This window comes from Aquarana catesbeiana, linkage group LG06 (genome assembly GCF_042186555.1).
Source record: "Aquarana catesbeiana isolate 2022-GZ linkage group LG06, ASM4218655v1, whole genome shotgun sequence".
Taxonomy (NCBI): Eukaryota; Metazoa; Chordata; class Amphibia; order Anura; family Ranidae; genus Aquarana; species Aquarana catesbeiana.
The window spans coordinates 56,733,587-56,750,599 of NC_133329.1; the positions used below are offsets into that span (position 1 = coordinate 56,733,587).

Sequence of the window (17,013 nt, forward strand, 5' to 3'; positions counted from 1 at the left end):
CTGTCCTGCCCCTGCTATTGACAGCGCTGGTCTGGCATCTCTTGGAATTTACAGACTGGTTCTCCTGTCCTAAGGACGGGAGAAATCAGTCTGTTTTTTCAGTAACTGAGAGTCCTGGTGGAGTCCTTCCTGCAAGTAAGATGTGGCGCATGCGCTACGAATGCAGACAAAAAGACATTGCCTTTTTGTAAAAAAAAAAAAAAAAAAAAAAATTATTTTTTTTAGTTGGGGGGGCACATGGTGGGGCACAGCATAATGTTGGGGGGGGGGTCAGGGCCCCCTCTGTCCCCCCCTAGGGACGCCATTGGGACTATCTGCCTAATTACCAGGGACCACAGTGAGTAACTGAAGTAAGTACTGGAGCAGTATTCCGTAAAGAATCATGAAACTTCAGCAGGTATAAAGCCAGGGACCCAGCCAGCAGAGGTGACGCTTGTAGAGCAGCCTTGTGTGTCAAGCCAGGGACCGAGCAGGCCAGTGGGGTGAAGCTTGAGAAGTATCTGAAGTGCCAAGCAAGGGACCCAGCAGAGAGGCGGGGGTGACGCTTGAGGAAGATACTGCCATGAAGATTGGAGGAGCTCAAGGGATTCAGTGGCAGTGAATCATCTAGTCTAGTGAGAGAGACTGGGAGCTCAGTGGACTGCAGAACTACAAGGAGTGATTGTAGTGGAAGTGAAGGAACTGTTAAGCTTTTTGTTTGGAACTGTTAAAGACTGTTGCCATAGGAGACAGCGATCCTACACATGCAGATGTGGCGTCTTGCTGGATGCCTTTCCCTGCATGGCTGTCCTCCTATTGAAGTCTCAGTGTCCTGGCCCTAACCCTCTCTTCCCCCCAAAAAATAAACTTTCTTTTGCATCCAAGAAGTGTCTGGCGCCCAATTACTTTATCCACCTTACACCCACCATGCCTCACAACCCACTACATACAGAAGGATGTCAGCTGTTCCTGGCCCTGGAGGTTCTCAGTAGATCGAAGGAGGCCTAGCCTTGCTACACTATTATTGTTTGGAGATCCTGTGACCTTCTCCTGTTTCAAGGTATTCCGCAATCATTTCTAAAAAGACATCCCCTAAACGGAGCCTGCGTTGTTGGTGTGATTGGGGCTGTGTCTGTGGCAGGCGGCCTCTGTACTACTTTGGGACCCCTGGACATATCCTCATCGGCACTTCCAGGAGTAAGCGCTATAGACAAAAAGCAAACATATTAAACATCTCCTTCAAGTAATAGCTACAGTAGAGAGCACTAACAAATTGGAACACAAAATATGATTTAAAATCTTTATTTTTTTCTCAAATCCAAGGAAAGTAGAATAAGCTGGATGGGTAGCAAGTGGGCATTGAGGAAGCCCAGTCTTCTGGTTGGCTCTGGTGGGCTCCAGATCTCAGTTCTGGAGGTCAATTAGAACCATTGTTGAGGTGTTATTTGTTTGGATGGACACCCCAGTGAAAGCGGATGCTATTCAGGACGTTGGAGTATTGCCCACTAATGTAGAGCAGTACATTGCCCTTAGTCTTCGGAAAATCATTGAAGCTTGTGCCTGATGGTTGCCCGACTTTGAATATCCTCCCGAAGTTTGTCACGAAGAGCAGCTCATTCACACAATTGGAGAACTTTCCCGACACCTGAATGATATTTTCATTGCTGTGCAGCAAGAACTCCTGGAAGACACCACCATGGTCTCCCGAAAAAGGCGCCCAGTAGGTACCAAATTTGAAGTGAATCCTGGAGGAGAACATATGAAGAAGTGAACATCTTTGTTCATGCATCTACTTCCTGGACTGGGATGTTGGCTCAGAGATGACACAATCGTTTAAAGAGGAAGTAAACCCTGATGGGTTTTACTTCCTCATTATTTCCCTGCACAGGTAAAGCATAATGGGCTACTATACATCGCATAGTAGCCCACTATGTGTCACTTACCTGAAATAGCAGCCTGCGATGTCACTGTTGCCCCCCCTAGCAGCGAGCGTCCATCTTCACCCCTCTTCCTTCTGGGGCCGCGAACTGTAACTGGCCGGAGCCGTGTGATGTCACTTCCGGGCATGCGCGTGGGAGCCACCAGTCACGGCATGACCCCTTTAGAAACAGCACGATCGCCGTTTCTAAAGTGCGCCTGTGCCATAGACATAGTCTACGGAGAAACGGCTCTATTGTAAATATCTCCAAAACCGTGAAGGTTTAGGAGGTATTTCCAGCACCTACAGGTAAGCCTTAATATAGGTTTACCTGTAGGTAAAAGTGATTATACAGGGTGTACAACCACTTTAATTCTTAGCACATGTGCATCTCTGGGCTGAGTTCACAAATGTCTCATACAGATCAGCCCCTGCTACAGCCTCTGACCCTGTGACATGCTCAGGGATGGATTTCCCACAAGGCCAACGAGGCCAGGCCTCGGGGCGGCAGTGGTGCAGGGGCGGCGCCGCTTCTGCTGCGACTTTTTGGCTTTCGCGACCGCCCCCCCCCCCCCCTGCACTAACATACAGTTATGTTACGCTGCCGGGTCCAGGAGGAGGTGGGAATGACACTGTGCGGCCGCGCTGGGCACTGGGAGATCCACGCTGAGCCGCTCGTTCTGTGTAAATGGACGGGCGGCTCTTCTATCCTGGCACTGCCTGTCTGCAGGGCTGTCTGAGTGGTGGACGTGGACGGTGAATGCCGGAGCCCGGAATGAGTGTACTCACACACTACAGGACAGGTAAGACTGAGCAGCAACAATCTGTATGTCAGGTAGGTCAGTCATGTATGTCAGTAGTCAGGTCAGTCATGTATGTCAGTAGTCAGGTCAGTCAGGTAGGTCAGTCATGTATGTCAGTAGTCAGGTCAGTCAGGTAGGTCAGTAGGTAGGTCAGTCTTTTATGTGAGGAGTCAGGTCAGTCATGTATGTCAGGTAGGTCAGTCATGTATGTCAGGTAGGTCAGTCATGTATGCCAGTAGGTAGGTCAGTCATGTATGCCAGTAGGTACGTCAGTCATATATGTCAGTAGTCAGGTCAGTCATGTATGTCAGTAGTCAGGTCAGTCATGTATGTCAGGTAGGTCAGCCATGTATGTGAGGTAGGTCAGTCATGTATGTCAGGTAGGTCAGTCATGTATGCCAGTAGGTAAGTCAGTCATGTATGTCAGTAGTCAGGTCTGTCATATATGTCAGTAGTCAGGTCAGTCAGGTAGGTCAGCCATGTATGTCAGGTAGGTCAGTTATGTATGTCAGGTAGGTCAGTCATGTATGCCAGTAGGTAGGTCAGTCATGTATGTCAGGTAGGTCAGTCATGTATATCAGTAGTCAGGTCAGTCATGTATGTCAGTAGTCAGGTCAGTCATGTATGTCAGTAGTCAGGTCAGTCAGGTAGGTCAGCCGTGTATGTCAGGTAGGTCAGTCATGTATGTCAGTAGTCAGGTCAGTCATGTATGTCAGGTAGGTCAGTCATATATATCAGTAGGTAGGTCAGTTATGTATGTCAGTAGGTAGGTCAGTCATGTATGTCAGGTAGGTCAGTCATGTATGTCAGTAGGTAGGTCAGTCTTTTATGTGAGTAGTCAGGTCAGTCATGTATGTCAGTAGTCAGGTCAGTCATGTATGTCAGGTAGGTCAGTCATGTATATCAGTAGGTAGGTCAGTCATGTATGTCAGTAGTCAGGTCAGTCATGTATGTCAGGTAGGTCAGTCATGTATATCAGTAGGTAGGTCAGTCATGTATGTCAGTAGTCAGGTCAGTCATGTTTGTCAGTAGTCAGGTCAGTCAGGTAGGTCAGCCATGTATGTCAGGCAGGTCAGTCATGTATGCCAGGTAGGTCAGTCATGCATGCCAGTAGTCAGGTCAGTCATGTATGTCAGTAGTCAGGTCAGCCATGTATGTCAGTAGTCAGGTCAGTCATGTATGTCAGTAGTCAGGTCAGTCAGGTAGGTCAGCCATGTATGTCAGGTAGGTCAGTCATGTATGTCAGGTAGGTCAGTCATGTATGCCAGTAGGTAAGTCAGTCATGTATGTCAGTAGTCAGGTCAGTCATGTATGTCAATAGTCAGGTCAGTCCTGTATGTCAGTAGTCAGGTCAGTCAGGTAGGTCAGCCATGTATGTCAGGTAGGTCAGTCATGTATGTCAGGTAGGTCAGTCATGTATGCCAGTAGGTAGGTCAGTCATGTATGTCAGTAGTCAGTTCAGTCAGGTAGGTCAGCCATGTATGTCAGGTAGGTCAGTCATGTATGTCAGGTAGGTCAGTCATGTATATCAGTGGTCAGGTCAGTCATGTATGTCAGTAGGTAGGTCAGTCATGTATGTCAGGTAGGTCAGTCATGTATGTCAGGTAGGTCAGTCATGTATGTCAGTAGGTAGGTCAGTCTTTTATGTGAGGAGTCAGGTCAGTCATGTATGTCAGTAGTCAGGTCAGTCATGTATGTCAGTAGGTAGGTCAGTCATGTATGTCAGTAGTCAGGTCAGTCATGTATGTCAGTAGTCAGGTCAGTCAGGTAGGTCAGCCATGTATGTCAGGTAGGTCAGTCATGTATGTCAGGTAGGTCAGTCACGTATATCAGTGGTCAGGTCAGTCATGTATGTCAGTAGGTAGGTCAGTTATGTATGTCAGGTAGGTCAGTCATGTATGTCAGGTAGGTCAGTCATGTATGTCAGTAGGTAGGTCAGTCTTTTATGTCAGTAGTCAGGTCAGTCATGTATGTCAGGTAGGTCAGTCATGTATGTCAGTAGTCAGGTCAGTCATGTATGTCAGTAGTCAGGTCAGTCAGGTAGGTCAGCCATGTATGTTAGGTAGGTCAGTCATCTATGCCAGTAGGTAGGTCAGTCATGTATGTCAGTTGTCAGGTCAGCCATGTATGTCAGTAGTCAGGACAGTCATGTATGTCAGTAGTCAGGTCAGTCAGGTAGGTCAGCCATGTTTGTCAGGTAGGTCAGTCATGTATGCCAGTAGGTAGGTCAGTCATGTATGTCAGTTGTCAGGTCAGCCATGTATGTCAGTAGTCAGGTCAGTCATGTATGTCAGTAATCAGGTCAGTCATGTATGTCAGTAGTCAGGTCAGTCATGTATGTCAGTAGTCAGGTCAGTCATGTATGTCAGTAATCAGGTCAGTCATGTATGTCAGTAGTCAGGTCAGTCATGTATATCAGTAGTCAGGTCAGTCATGTCTGTCAGTAGTCAGGTCAGCCATGTATGTCAGTAGTCAGGTCAGTCATGTATGCCAGTAGTCAGGTCAGTCATGTATGTCAGTAGTCAGGTCAGTCAGGTAGGTCAGCCATGTATGTTAGGTAGGTCAGTCATCTATGCCAGTAGGTAGGTCAGTCATGTATGTCAGTAGTCAGGTCAGCCATGTATGTCAGTAGTCAGGTCAGTCAGGTAGGTCAGCCATGTTTGTCAGGTAGGTCAGTCATGTATGCCAGTAGGTAGGTCAGTCATGTATGTCAGTAGTCAGGTCAGTCATGTATGTCAGTAGTCAGGACAGTCATGTATGTCAGTAGTCAGGTCAGTCAGGTAGGTCAGCCATGTTTGTCAGGTAGGTCAGTCATGTATGCCAGTAGGTAGGTCAGTCATGTATGTCAGTTGTCAGGTCAGCCATGTATGTCAGTAGTCAGGTCAGTCATGTATGTCAGTAGTCAGGTCAGTCATGTATGTCAGTAGTCAGGTCAGTCATGTATGTCAGTAGTCAGGTCAGTCATGTATGTCAGTAATCAGGTCAGTCATGTATGTCAGTAGTCAGGTCAGTCATGTATGTCAGTAGTCAGGTCAGTCATGTCTGTCAGTAGTCAGGTCAGCCATGTATGTCAGTAGTCAGGTCAGTCATGTATGTCAGTAGTCAGGTCAGTCATGTATGTCAGTAGTCAGGTCAGTCATGTATGTCAGTAGTCAGGTCAGTCATGTATGTCAGTAGTCAGGTCAGTCATGTATGTCAGTAGTCAGGTCAGTCATGTATGTCAGTAGTCAGGTCAGTCATGTATGTCAGTAGTCAGGTCAATCATGTATGTCAGTAGTCAGGTCAGTCATGTATGTCAGTAGTCAGGTCAGTCATGTATGTCAGTAGTCAGGTCAGTCATGTATGTCAGTAGTCAGGTCAGTCATGTATGTCAGTGGGTAAATAAAGTGCAATAAAGTGATTTGTGCAACAGGCTCATTAAAGGGGTTGTAAAGGCAATTTTTTTTCTTTTTTTAAAATAACAAACATGTTATACTTACCTCCACTGTGCAGCTCGTTTTGCACAGAGTGGCCCCGAACCTCGTCTTCTGGGGTCCCTCAGCGCCTGTCTCGGCTCCTTCCCTCAAGAACTAACCCCCTTCATGCAAGCTCTCTCGCATATGGGTTAGTTCTTGTGGGCGCGCTCCCGTGATACAGCCGGCGGCTCACTGTATCACTCGGCCCCGCCCCCCGGCGCGCCACATCATTGGATGTGATTGACAGCAGCGCGAGCCAATGCCTGCGCTGCTTTCAATCCATCCACTCTAGCCAATCAATGGCCAGGCTGATTGGCGAATAGGACGTCTGGGGTGAGCGCAGCAGGTGAAAATTGTAGGGAGTTTCTTACTGCTATTATCTTTAAAAGGCATTTTCTGCATTACAGAGTATTTTCAGTCTGTACAATTAAAGCCAGTTATTTTCAGTGTTCTCATGTGTGGAGATATGTTTTTAATTGATCTATTGTAGCAGTCATCGATAAAGGACGAGAATGGTGGTGTGTGTGTGGGGGGGGGGGGCATTGAAGGACCCGGCCTTCGGGTGGCAAAGGGAGTAAATCCGGGCCTGGACATGCTGCTACAAAGTTACACTGTTGCAGCTTGATCACTGGGGGAGAGGGGGGGAGAGGAGACTGAGGAAATGCTTTCTTCTCCCTGCAGCAGACTGACATTATACATTCTACTGAAATGTGCTGAAAAAGTTGTATGTATATAAAGTGTAGTAGAAAAGCTATAGTCAGACAAATCTTACCCATTCAGACAACTGGGACCCTCCCTGATGCGAATGGCTGTAATTGGCCCATGTTGTTGCCCATCGGAGAAGGAAAAAGCGTTGTCTCCATTGTCTCCATATGAGACTCCACTCTCTACAACAGTGAGATATAGGAGAGCAGTCAGGCAGGGGTCACCTACACATGAATGTGTATAATGTATCTGCAATTCTGCATGCATTCAGCTAGACCAGCTATGGTGAGACTTGGGGATGGGTGATGGCCATACCTGGGAATTTGCTGGAAATTACCTGGCAATGTTGGAATTTTGTTAACATTGCCAGGCAGTGTTAATTTCGTAGATAAAAATATTTTCATTGACTAAATTAACACCATTTTAGATGACTAAAATACGACTATAACTAAAAAAATTCAGATGACTAAAATACAACTAAAACTAAAATGGCATCTTAGTCAAAATACTATGACTAAAACTAAATCGAAATGCGACGTCAAAATTAATACTGTTAAAATTTAACACATAAGAATAAGAAGGGGGCATCTACTAAGCTCCTAAAAATAAAAAAAAAAAATAAAAAAGTAAGAAAAAGGCTTTTTTATACTCAAGTAATATGTGAAATGGCATTACAGCCAATAGAGTTTACAGTTTTTTTTTCGTTCTTTTTTGTTGTTTTTTTATATTTCAAAGTTGCACTTCTTTTTATCAAAAAGCAATATTTTTTTTCTTTATGAATATTTGTATATTGAAATCATATCCCCTCTCAAGCGTCTCTTCTCCAGAGAGAATAAGTTCAGTGCTCACAACCTTTCCTCATAACTAAGATCCTCCAGACCCTTTATTAGCTTTGTTGCCCTTCTTTGTACTCGCTCCATTTCCAGTACATCCTTCCTGAGGACTGGTGCCCAGAACTGGACAGCATACTCCAGGTGCGTCTGGACCAGAGTCTTGTAGAGTGGGAGAATTATCGTTTTATCTCTGGAGTTGATCCCCTTTTTAATGCATGCCAATATTCTGTTTGCTTTGTTAGCAGTAGCTTGGCATTGCATGCCTACCATCTACTAGGACCCCCAGGTCCTTTTCCATCCTAGATTCCCCCAGAGGTTCTCCCCCCAGTGTATAGATTGAATTCATATTTTTGCCACCCAAATGCATTATTTTACATTTTTCTACATTGAACCTCATTTGCCATGTAGTCGCCCACCCCATTAATTTGTTCAGATCTTCTTGCAAGGTTTCCACATCCTGCGGCGAAGTTATTGCCCTGCTTAGCTTAGTACCGTCTGCAAATACAGAGATTGAACTGTTTATCCCATCCTCCAGGTTGTTTATGAACAAAATAAATAGGATTGGTCCCAGCACAGAACCCTGGGGGACCCCACTACCCACCCCTGACCATTCTGAGTACTCCCCATTTATCACCACCCTTTGAACACGCCCTTGTAGCCAGTTTTCAATCTATGTACTCACCCTATGGTCCATGCCAACAGACCTTATTTTGTACAGTAAACGTTTATGGGGAACTGTGTCAAATGCTTTTGCAAAATCCAGATACACCACATCTACGGGCCTTCTTTTATCTAGCTGGCAACTCACCTCCTCATAGAAGATTAATAGATTGGTTTGGCAAGAATGATTCTTCATGAATCCATGCTGATTACTGCTAATCATACCGTTCTCATTACTAAAATCTTGTATATAGTCCCTTATCATCCCCTCCAAGAGTTTACATACTATTGATGTTAGGCTAACTGGTCTGTAATTCCCAGAGATGTTTTTTGGGCCCTTTTTAAATATTGGTGCTACATTGGCTTTTCTCCAATCAGCTGGTACCATTCCAGTCAGTAGACTGTCTGTAAAAATTAGGAACAATGGTCTGGCAATTACTTGACCAAGTTCCCTAAGTACCCTCGGGTGCAAGCCATCCGTCGACTAAAGTACGACTAAAACTAAAATGGCATTTTCGTCAAAAGACTATGACTAAAACTAAATAGAAATTTGACTTTAAAGTTAACACTGTTGCCAGGTCATTGCCGGATCTTTAAGGCTGGGTTCACACTGGAGATCGCAGGAGTCCGGTGTGTCGCCATTCACCATTTCAGGTCCGATTTCAGACAGAATTTTTGGCTGAATTCGGACCTGAAATGGACCAAAAGATGCACAGGGTTCCTTTGCCATTCGCACCAGAGCCACTGGGGAGGTGTGTGAACCGGCTCCATAGAGAGCCGGTCACAATCATCTGCTATGCGAATTGGATGCAGGGAAATCCACATCCAATTCGCATCGGTGGGAACCCAGCCTGAAAGTCTTCAGACCTGGCCTGTTGTGAAATGTTTGTAAATTTGCTGCCATGGAGCCCAAGGGAAGGGAGGCATCTCTGATCATACTGTGATCTGAATAGAGAGATGTTGGGCTACTGGGGAACCCACCAGCCTGGACACCCCCAGAACTTCATTATAAAAAGACATGTGGAGTGGGGTCAGGTAGCTGGTGAGCTTGCAGGATGGCTGGACTCCCCTCAGCAACTGGCACTGGCTGGCTCCTTATATCTGCGGCCCAGATGCTATGCTTCTGCTGCAGGGGCATCCTACTACAGAGCTGGGGGCCCGGGAACCATTCAGGATCCAAGCATCACACGTACTTCCCCATCTGTGCTATTGTACTAGGCAGACATGTGGGAAACATTTCCCTCATGAGGGCTACAAACTCAATGGGTACACAGATCCTGAGCTAGCTGCAGAGACTGCCTGGGGACGAGGATGACAGCTGGTGGGTAGAGTACCCCAAGCTACAGGAGAAGAGGCAGAGACTGGGAACCATGTACAACTGGTACCAATACACTGGGGTGAGCCAAGAGCAACTTGCAAGGGCTGGCTTCTTCTACACTGGTAGGCACTGGGGGTACTGAGGGGACTATGTACTGGGGAACTTCACCTGAGAGATCGACTTTATAAATGCGACTACCAACCCTACAGTGTTCACAAAATAATGCTGTGCTAAGTAGTAGTGGTGTTCACTGACAGTGATGGGTGAGCTGTTTGGCCCCAAACAGTGCCCATTTGGGTGTTTGCTGAGCACCTGAACTTGCACTCAGCGGGATGTTTGCCTGCCGAGCGCCCCACAATGCACTGTGTGCTGCTCAGTGCTTTCTAGGGCCCTGATTGGCAAAGGCAATGCACCGCTGGTCAGGTGCAAGGCTTTGCTCGATTAGGCACAGAGCACTGTCAGAGCCCTGATTGGACAAAGTCATGATGAGTGTAGAGGTAGTGTAGAGTTAGTGTAGTGTGAGTGTAGTGTGAGCGTAGTATTATTGTAGTGTCAGTGTAGTGTTAGTGTAGTGTGAGTGTAGTGTGAGTGTAGTGTTAGTGTAGTGTTTGCCAAAGTTGTGGCAAAGTCGTACAAAGTAGTACTGCTCCCAAATCACAGCAAAATTGCGGCCGTAAAATCGTGCGACTTTGAGTTCGCACAAGTGTGAAAGGGGTCTTAGTGTAGTGTGAGTATAGTGTGAGTGTAGTGTGAGTGTAGTGTCAGTGTAATAGTGTGAGTATACTGTCAGTGTAGCATTCGTGTAGTGTTAGTGTAGTGTGAGTATAGTGTCAGTGTAGTGTGAGTGTAGTGTTAGTGTAGTGTCAGAATAGCATTCGTGAAGTGTTAGTGTAGTGTGAGTATAGTGTAAGTATAGTGTCAGTGTAGTGTTAGTGTAGTGTCAGTGTAGTGTTAGTGTAGTGTGAATGTAGTGTCAGTGTAGTGTGAGTGTAGTGTCAGTGTAGTGTTAGTGTAGTGTGATTGTAGTGTCAGTGTAGTGTCAGTGTAGCATTCGTGTTATGTTATTGTAGTGTGAGTATAGTGTCAGTGTAGTTTTAGTGTAGTGTAAGTGTAGTGTGAGTGTAGTGTTAGTGTAGTGTCAGTGTAGTTTTAGTGTAGCATTCATGTAGTGTCAGTGTAGTGTGAGTATAGTTTTAGTGTAGTGTTAGAATGGTAAAAAAAATTATAGAAAATAAAACAATAAAAACAAAAAAACAACTGACACTATCCACTGCCCTACTGACACCATCCTGCACATTCTACCCACCACCGTACACTCTGCATTGTACATTCCATAGTTAAAGTGGAGGGCCACCCTGAAAAAAAAAAACATTTGAAAAAAAAAAAAATTTAAACTTACCTGAACCCTTATTGCTAGGCAGTCTTCCTAATCTGCCTCTTCGTATTCCGCGGCGTGTCCTGTTCCTCGGTGAGCGGCTCCGTTGCCTTCTGGAAACTGTGTGTGTTCCCAGAAAACCACGGGGCCATTCACAGAGCGCCGCTAGAGCGTGCGCAGTAGGAAACTGGCAGTGAAGCCGCAAGGCTCCACTGCCTGTTTCCCTTAGTTAGGATGGCGGTGCCGGGTCCTGAGAGCCGAGGGACGGGTCGGCCTCGGGCAGCCGACATCGCGGGCACCCAGGACAGGTAAGTCTACTTATTTAAAGTCAGCAGTTACAGTGTTTGTAGCTGCTGACTTTAAAAATTTTTTTTCGCTGGCCAGAATCCCGCTTTAACATTACAACATTCTGTACTATGTAAGTCATCTCAGACTCTAACCACACCCCTTTAAGCCACGCCCAATATCTAGCACAATTTAAATCACGGCCACTGTGCGCCGTTGGTGCTCTAAGCGTGGCACTTTTTTTTTTTTTTTCTCTTATCATTGCCTAAGGGCTGCTTTTGATCTTGCACACGGGCTCACTCATTTCATGATACACCCTTGTATGTGGAGGTGCATCATGTGCATTGGGAACATCTAAGCCCAGTGTAGAGTTTTCTGACATACATTTTTGATCCACTGATTTCCCAAGCAGGAAATTCACAGCACTCCTTTCCCCTTCTTCTCCTATAGAGATACCTTGGAGATAGAAGGATTCATACAGCAGGGGCCTGGAGATTTTTTTATTATATCTAGGATTGCACATATTGTCTACAAATTATGCAATAGGATCCACTGATAGGTCATACAACATATGTGTGGATGCAATATGTCGTCATATGCTGACCTTTAAGAGGAATTATACAAATTTTTTTGTTTATGCAAGCTTTCCACATCACCTATTGGACACTCCAGTCTGTGTCTCATACACAAAATTGAGGATATACCCTGTTTTTTTTTTAGGGGTGCTTCCTTGTGCAGCTGGGGGGGTAGTTTATAATTGGCCAATTATTATTTTATCTTGTGGTTTTTGGTATTGTTTGTGTTTTTTTTTATATAATACAATTACATATGTATGGATATTCTGCCTAATTGTCTTTTAAGTCCCTCCACCTATGGATCTTGAGAGCATTATTATTATTTTAAGAGGGGCCGAGCCTCAGTCAGGTTTTTACTTTTTACTTTTTTACAATGCAAATAACTGACAGTAGTTTTTATAATTGATTGTGCCGATTAGCTGCTTCTGCCCTCCCGTATTCATTATTATAATGGACTGGTCACTATAACAGGGGATGCGTAGTAAGTTGTAATAACTCATGCTCACCAATAGATGCCGCTGTGGAGCCCAGCAGAAAGCACGCACACAGGAGAGTCAGCATCCTGGTCTTAGCAGTCATCACCTAGAGCCGCGCCTCTCAGCCGAAACAGTAAATTCTTCCAAAACCTTCTGTGCGGCAACAGTAAAAAGAAAAAAAAAAATAAATAAACTCATGCAAAAAAAATATGGGAATGCAAAATATCATTAGAAATTGTGAGTTACTGTAATTCAAATAGACACAAAACTAAACGCATTTTGGGGTTGATTTACTAAAACCCGGAGAGTGCATACTCTGGGGCAGCTCTGCATAAAAACCAATCGGCATCCAGGTTTTATTGTCAAAGCTTAACTGAACAATCTAAAGTTAGAAGCTGATTGACTGCCGTGCACAGCTGCACCAGATTCTGAGTGCTCCAGTTTTTGTAAATATTCCCTTTAAAGGATAAGTTCACCTTTGGGAACATGTTACATGTTCCACCTGTTTTTAGAGTAACATGTCCCCAATGCTGCAGCCGCTGCTCCATCCCCCTCCCCCTGTCCTTGTGACAGCAGTAGAGGGAGAAGTTCCCCTTACTAGCTGTCACTTTTTGAAATCAGCTCGGCCCTGCGGGGCTCCACCTACACAGCCGCGTCATTCATTCACACAGCTCTTAGTAGTTCATTGATTCTTCCTGTCAGTGTACCTGGGGATGTACAGGCACTCAGATACACCGACAGATCTACAGGAGATCTGCATGGCACCAGCGGTCTGCTGATGGCTGGTGCAATACTTTACAGGCTCCTAATATAAAAAAAATAATAAATGCACATTTTTTTTACCTGCAAAAATGTGCATTTATTTATTTATTTTTAAAGTGAACTTATCCTTTAATTCTATTTAAAGCTTAATATTTTTCTCATTCTCTCTCCCCCTTTTTTCCCCTGTTGGGTCTGTCCATCCGCACTTTTGTTAATTCTACATTGAGAATAGGTTTGCACAAGTCGTGCATTAGCAAAGAATGCTGCTTTAAAGTTGTATTAAAGCCTCAGTATTTTAAACCTTAAAGCGGAGTTCCGCCGAAAAAAAAAAAAAAAAAAAATTAAAGTCAGCATCTACAAATACTGCAGCTGCTGACTTTTAAAATAAGGACACTTACCGTATATACTGGAGTATAAGTCAACCGCCGAGGCACCTAATTTTACCACGAAAAACTGGGATAACCTATTGACTCGAGTATAAGCCTAGGGTGAGAAATGCGCAGCTACTGTAAGTGGAAAAGAGGGTCAACAATGCCCATTTGCAGCCTCACTGAGCTCATTTGCAGCCTCACTGTGCCCATTTGCAGCCATAGGTCCCCCGAGCTTCAAACTCGGTAGTTAAGGGTTCCTAGATGCCCCCTAGCTGCAGCCAAAATTTGGAGTCTCTGGACCCAAAGGGTCCCGAAATGAGATTGCTGCAGATGGACACAGTTGACTGATTTTGGGGCCCCGTATCTCAAGGCCACTTAGCGCTAGGCACCCCAAATTTGGGGTGCAAACCCAGAGGAACCAACACCACAATATATCCAAAGCTGGGGTTCATAGCACCAAGTGGCCCTGAGATACAGGGCCCCAAAAATCAGTTCAGAAAATGTCAAGCACTTTTCTGCAGCAGAGAATGACATTTCCTGAACCGATTTGGGGCCCCATATCTCAGGGCAACTTGGTGCTAGGAACCCCAGCTTTAGATATGTTGTGGTTCTCGTTCCACTGAGTTTGCACAAAGTGGCCCGAAATACGGGGCCCCAAAATCGGTTCGGAAAATGAAATTTTATGCTGCAGAAAAGTGCTTGACTCCAGTATAAGCCGAGGGGGGCACTTTCAGCACAAAAAAATGTGCTGAAAAACTCGGCTTATACTTGAGTATATACGGTACCTGTCCCTCGGCTCCTGGGTGGAGACGCCGGCATCTTCAGTAAGGGAATCAGGAAGTGAAGCTTTGCGGCTTCACAGCCTGGTTCCCTACTGCGCATGCGCGAGTCACGCTGCAAGTCCTCCCTGGTCCCTGCTGTCTTCTGGGACCTGTGTGTTTCTCAGAAGATGGAGGAGGGGGGGCCGGACATGGCGGAGATCGCCGCAGGTTCTATCGCTGGAAGTGGGAGCAAATACCTGTATTAGACAGGTATCTTCTCCCCCCTGAAAGGTGCCAAATGTGACACCGGAGGGAGGGGGGGACCGGATAAGCGGAATTTCCATTTTTGGGTGGAACTCCGCTTTAACCGCTTCCTGACCAGCGTACGCTGATATACATCGGCAGAATGGCACTGGTGGGCAAAAGGGCGTACAGGTACGTGCCATTTAAGCAGCAGTGCCCGCTGCGGTCTCCATGACCGTGGGTCCCACGGACTTGATGCCCGCCGGGTGCCCGCGTTCGTGTCACGGAGAGGTAGAATTGGGAGATGCTTTTGTAAAGAGAGCATTTCCCCGTTCTGCCCAGTGACATGACAGAGATCACTACTCCCTGTCATCGGTGCGGTGATCACTGTTATGTGTGTTGAAGCCCCTCCCCCCCACAGTTAGAATCACTCCCTAGGACACACTTAACCCCTTCATCGCCCCCCTAGTGGTTAACCCCTTCACTGCCAGTGTCATTTACACAGTAATCAATGCATTTTTATAGCACTGATCGCTGTATAAATGACAATGGTCCCAAAATAGTGTCAAAAGTGTCCAATGTTTCCGCCATAATGTCGCAGTCCCAATAAAAATCGCAGATCGCCGCCATAATAAAAAAAAAATTAATAATAAAAATGCCATAAATCTATCCCCTAGTCGCTATAAATTTTGTGCAAACCAATCAATATATGCGCATTGCGATTTTTTTTTTAACAAAAATATGTATAAGAATACATATTGGCCTAAACTGAGGAAAAAATAGTTTTTTATATATATTTTTTGGGGATATTTACTATAGCAAAAAGTAAAAAATATTGCGTTTTTTTTTCAAAATTGTCGCTCTTTTATTGTTTATAGCGCAAAAAATAAAAACCGCAGAGGCGATCAAATACCACCAAAAGAAAGCTCCATTTGTGGGGGAAAAGAGGATGTCAATTTTGTTTGGGTGCAACGTCGCACGACCGCGCAACTGTCAGTTAAAGCGACGCAGTGCCGAATCGCAAAAAGTGCTCTGGTCAGGAAGGGGGTAAAATCTTCCGGGGCTGAAGCGGTTAACATTCTTAAGTAAACTTACAATACAATTCTTACCCCCAGCACTGGCAGTTTCAAACTATCAATGCTGTTGGCTCCTGCTCTCTCAGTGCTGCTTCACTGAACTTCTGGTCATCATATGACAGAATTAAAGGATAAGTTCACTTTTTGGGAAAAAAATAATAAATGCACCTTTATTATGCAAACATTCCCATAGACACACTCCTAAACCTTGTGGACGGCCTTCTTAGAAGAGTAGAAGCTGTTATAGCTGCAAAGTGTGGACCAACCCAATATTGAACCCTACGGACTAAGACTGGGATGCCATTAAAGTTCATATGCATGTAAAGGCAGGTGTCCCAATACTTTTGTAATATAGTGTATATCACTCTATAAATCATAAAAACCCTGTACAAGAGTCTGCCACAGACTATGTAGCCATAACTCACCTTTCGTTCCTGGTCACTGGATGAATCTATCTTCCCTTCTACCGGTATATATACAGTATAGCTCAGTGTGTATATAGACACATTGATTGCGACATTTTTTCTAAATTCACAAGAACTCTCTGGTGTCAGATAATATTTCACTTCAATGACGCCACATTAACTCCTTCCATACCCCACTCGCCTGTTCTTGGTCAGTCATGTCATGTGTGAAGGGGAGCTGAAAGGTGTAGATAAAGTTAACATATTAGGTAATATGTAGCTTTAATTTATGCTTTTTAGTTGTCTTATTAAACATATTCTGCCCTTCACCCTCCTAATAAACCTTTCCGTAATGTATTCAGTTGAGGGTTAGGGGTTGCATTGAGGGTTATGCTTTAGGTTAAGGGTTAGGGGTATGGTTATGGATTAGGATGATGGTTAGGGGTTGGGTCGAGGGTTATGGATTAGGTTGAGGGTTAGGGGCAGTGGGGTAACTAGAACCTTCAGAGCCCCTGTGTGCAAGAAACAATGAGGGGGACTCCTGACCCCTGGCTGGGGCCCTTCCCACTAAGCCCAGTGGTGGAACGCCAGGGCCTGGTCGCAAATGCGACCTTTGTGACCCTGGTAGTTCCGCCACTTGTGTCAGTAGTTTTTTATTTTATTTTATTATTTTTTTTTTTTTTACCATTTTATTTTATTATTCTTTGCTTTTACAATATTATTTTTCACAATTTTTTAGGAGCCCCGTTTGGGGGCTTTCGTGAGATATCAGGGGTCTAAAGAGACCTCTGATGTTTCACCTTTGAGACAGAGAAAGGAGCAGTCCTCAATCACCATCTCTGCAGCCTCAGCTTTACAGAATTAATGGACAGGAATACCTCTGCACAGAACTTCCCATTCATTCACAAACTGAAACACAGTAAACACAGACTATTTATTCAGACAAGGAAGGGGCCGGTAGATGACACATTTACCGGCCCCTTCCCTTTACTCCCCATCCTGACAGCATCCTGA

The 17,013-nt window shown here is 45.1% G+C and overlaps 1 protein-coding gene across 2 annotated transcripts; it reads right to left on the reverse strand.

Moving 5' to 3' along the window:
* Window positions 1-1,265: 1,265 nt before the first annotated feature.
* LOC141147595 (zymogen granule membrane protein 16-like) lies at window positions 1,266-16,160 on the reverse strand. Of its 2 annotated transcripts, none has more exons than XM_073634822.1 (4): window positions 16,021-16,160; window positions 12,413-12,535; window positions 6,928-7,042; window positions 1,266-1,724 (listed from the first exon to the last, which is right to left on the reverse strand). In XM_073634822.1, the coding sequence occupies exons 2-4, from the start codon at window positions 12,483-12,485 to the stop codon at window positions 1,421-1,423; spliced, it is 492 nt and encodes a 163-aa protein (XP_073490923.1). In that variant the 5' UTR covers window positions 12,486-12,535; window positions 16,021-16,160; the 3' UTR covers window positions 1,266-1,420. The 2 variants fall into 2 exon arrangements, with proteins under 2 accessions (XP_073490923.1, XP_073490924.1); XM_073634823.1 differs by having other exon boundaries at window positions 12,413-12,532; window positions 16,021-16,139.
* Between the last annotated feature and the right edge of the window lie 853 nt (window positions 16,161-17,013).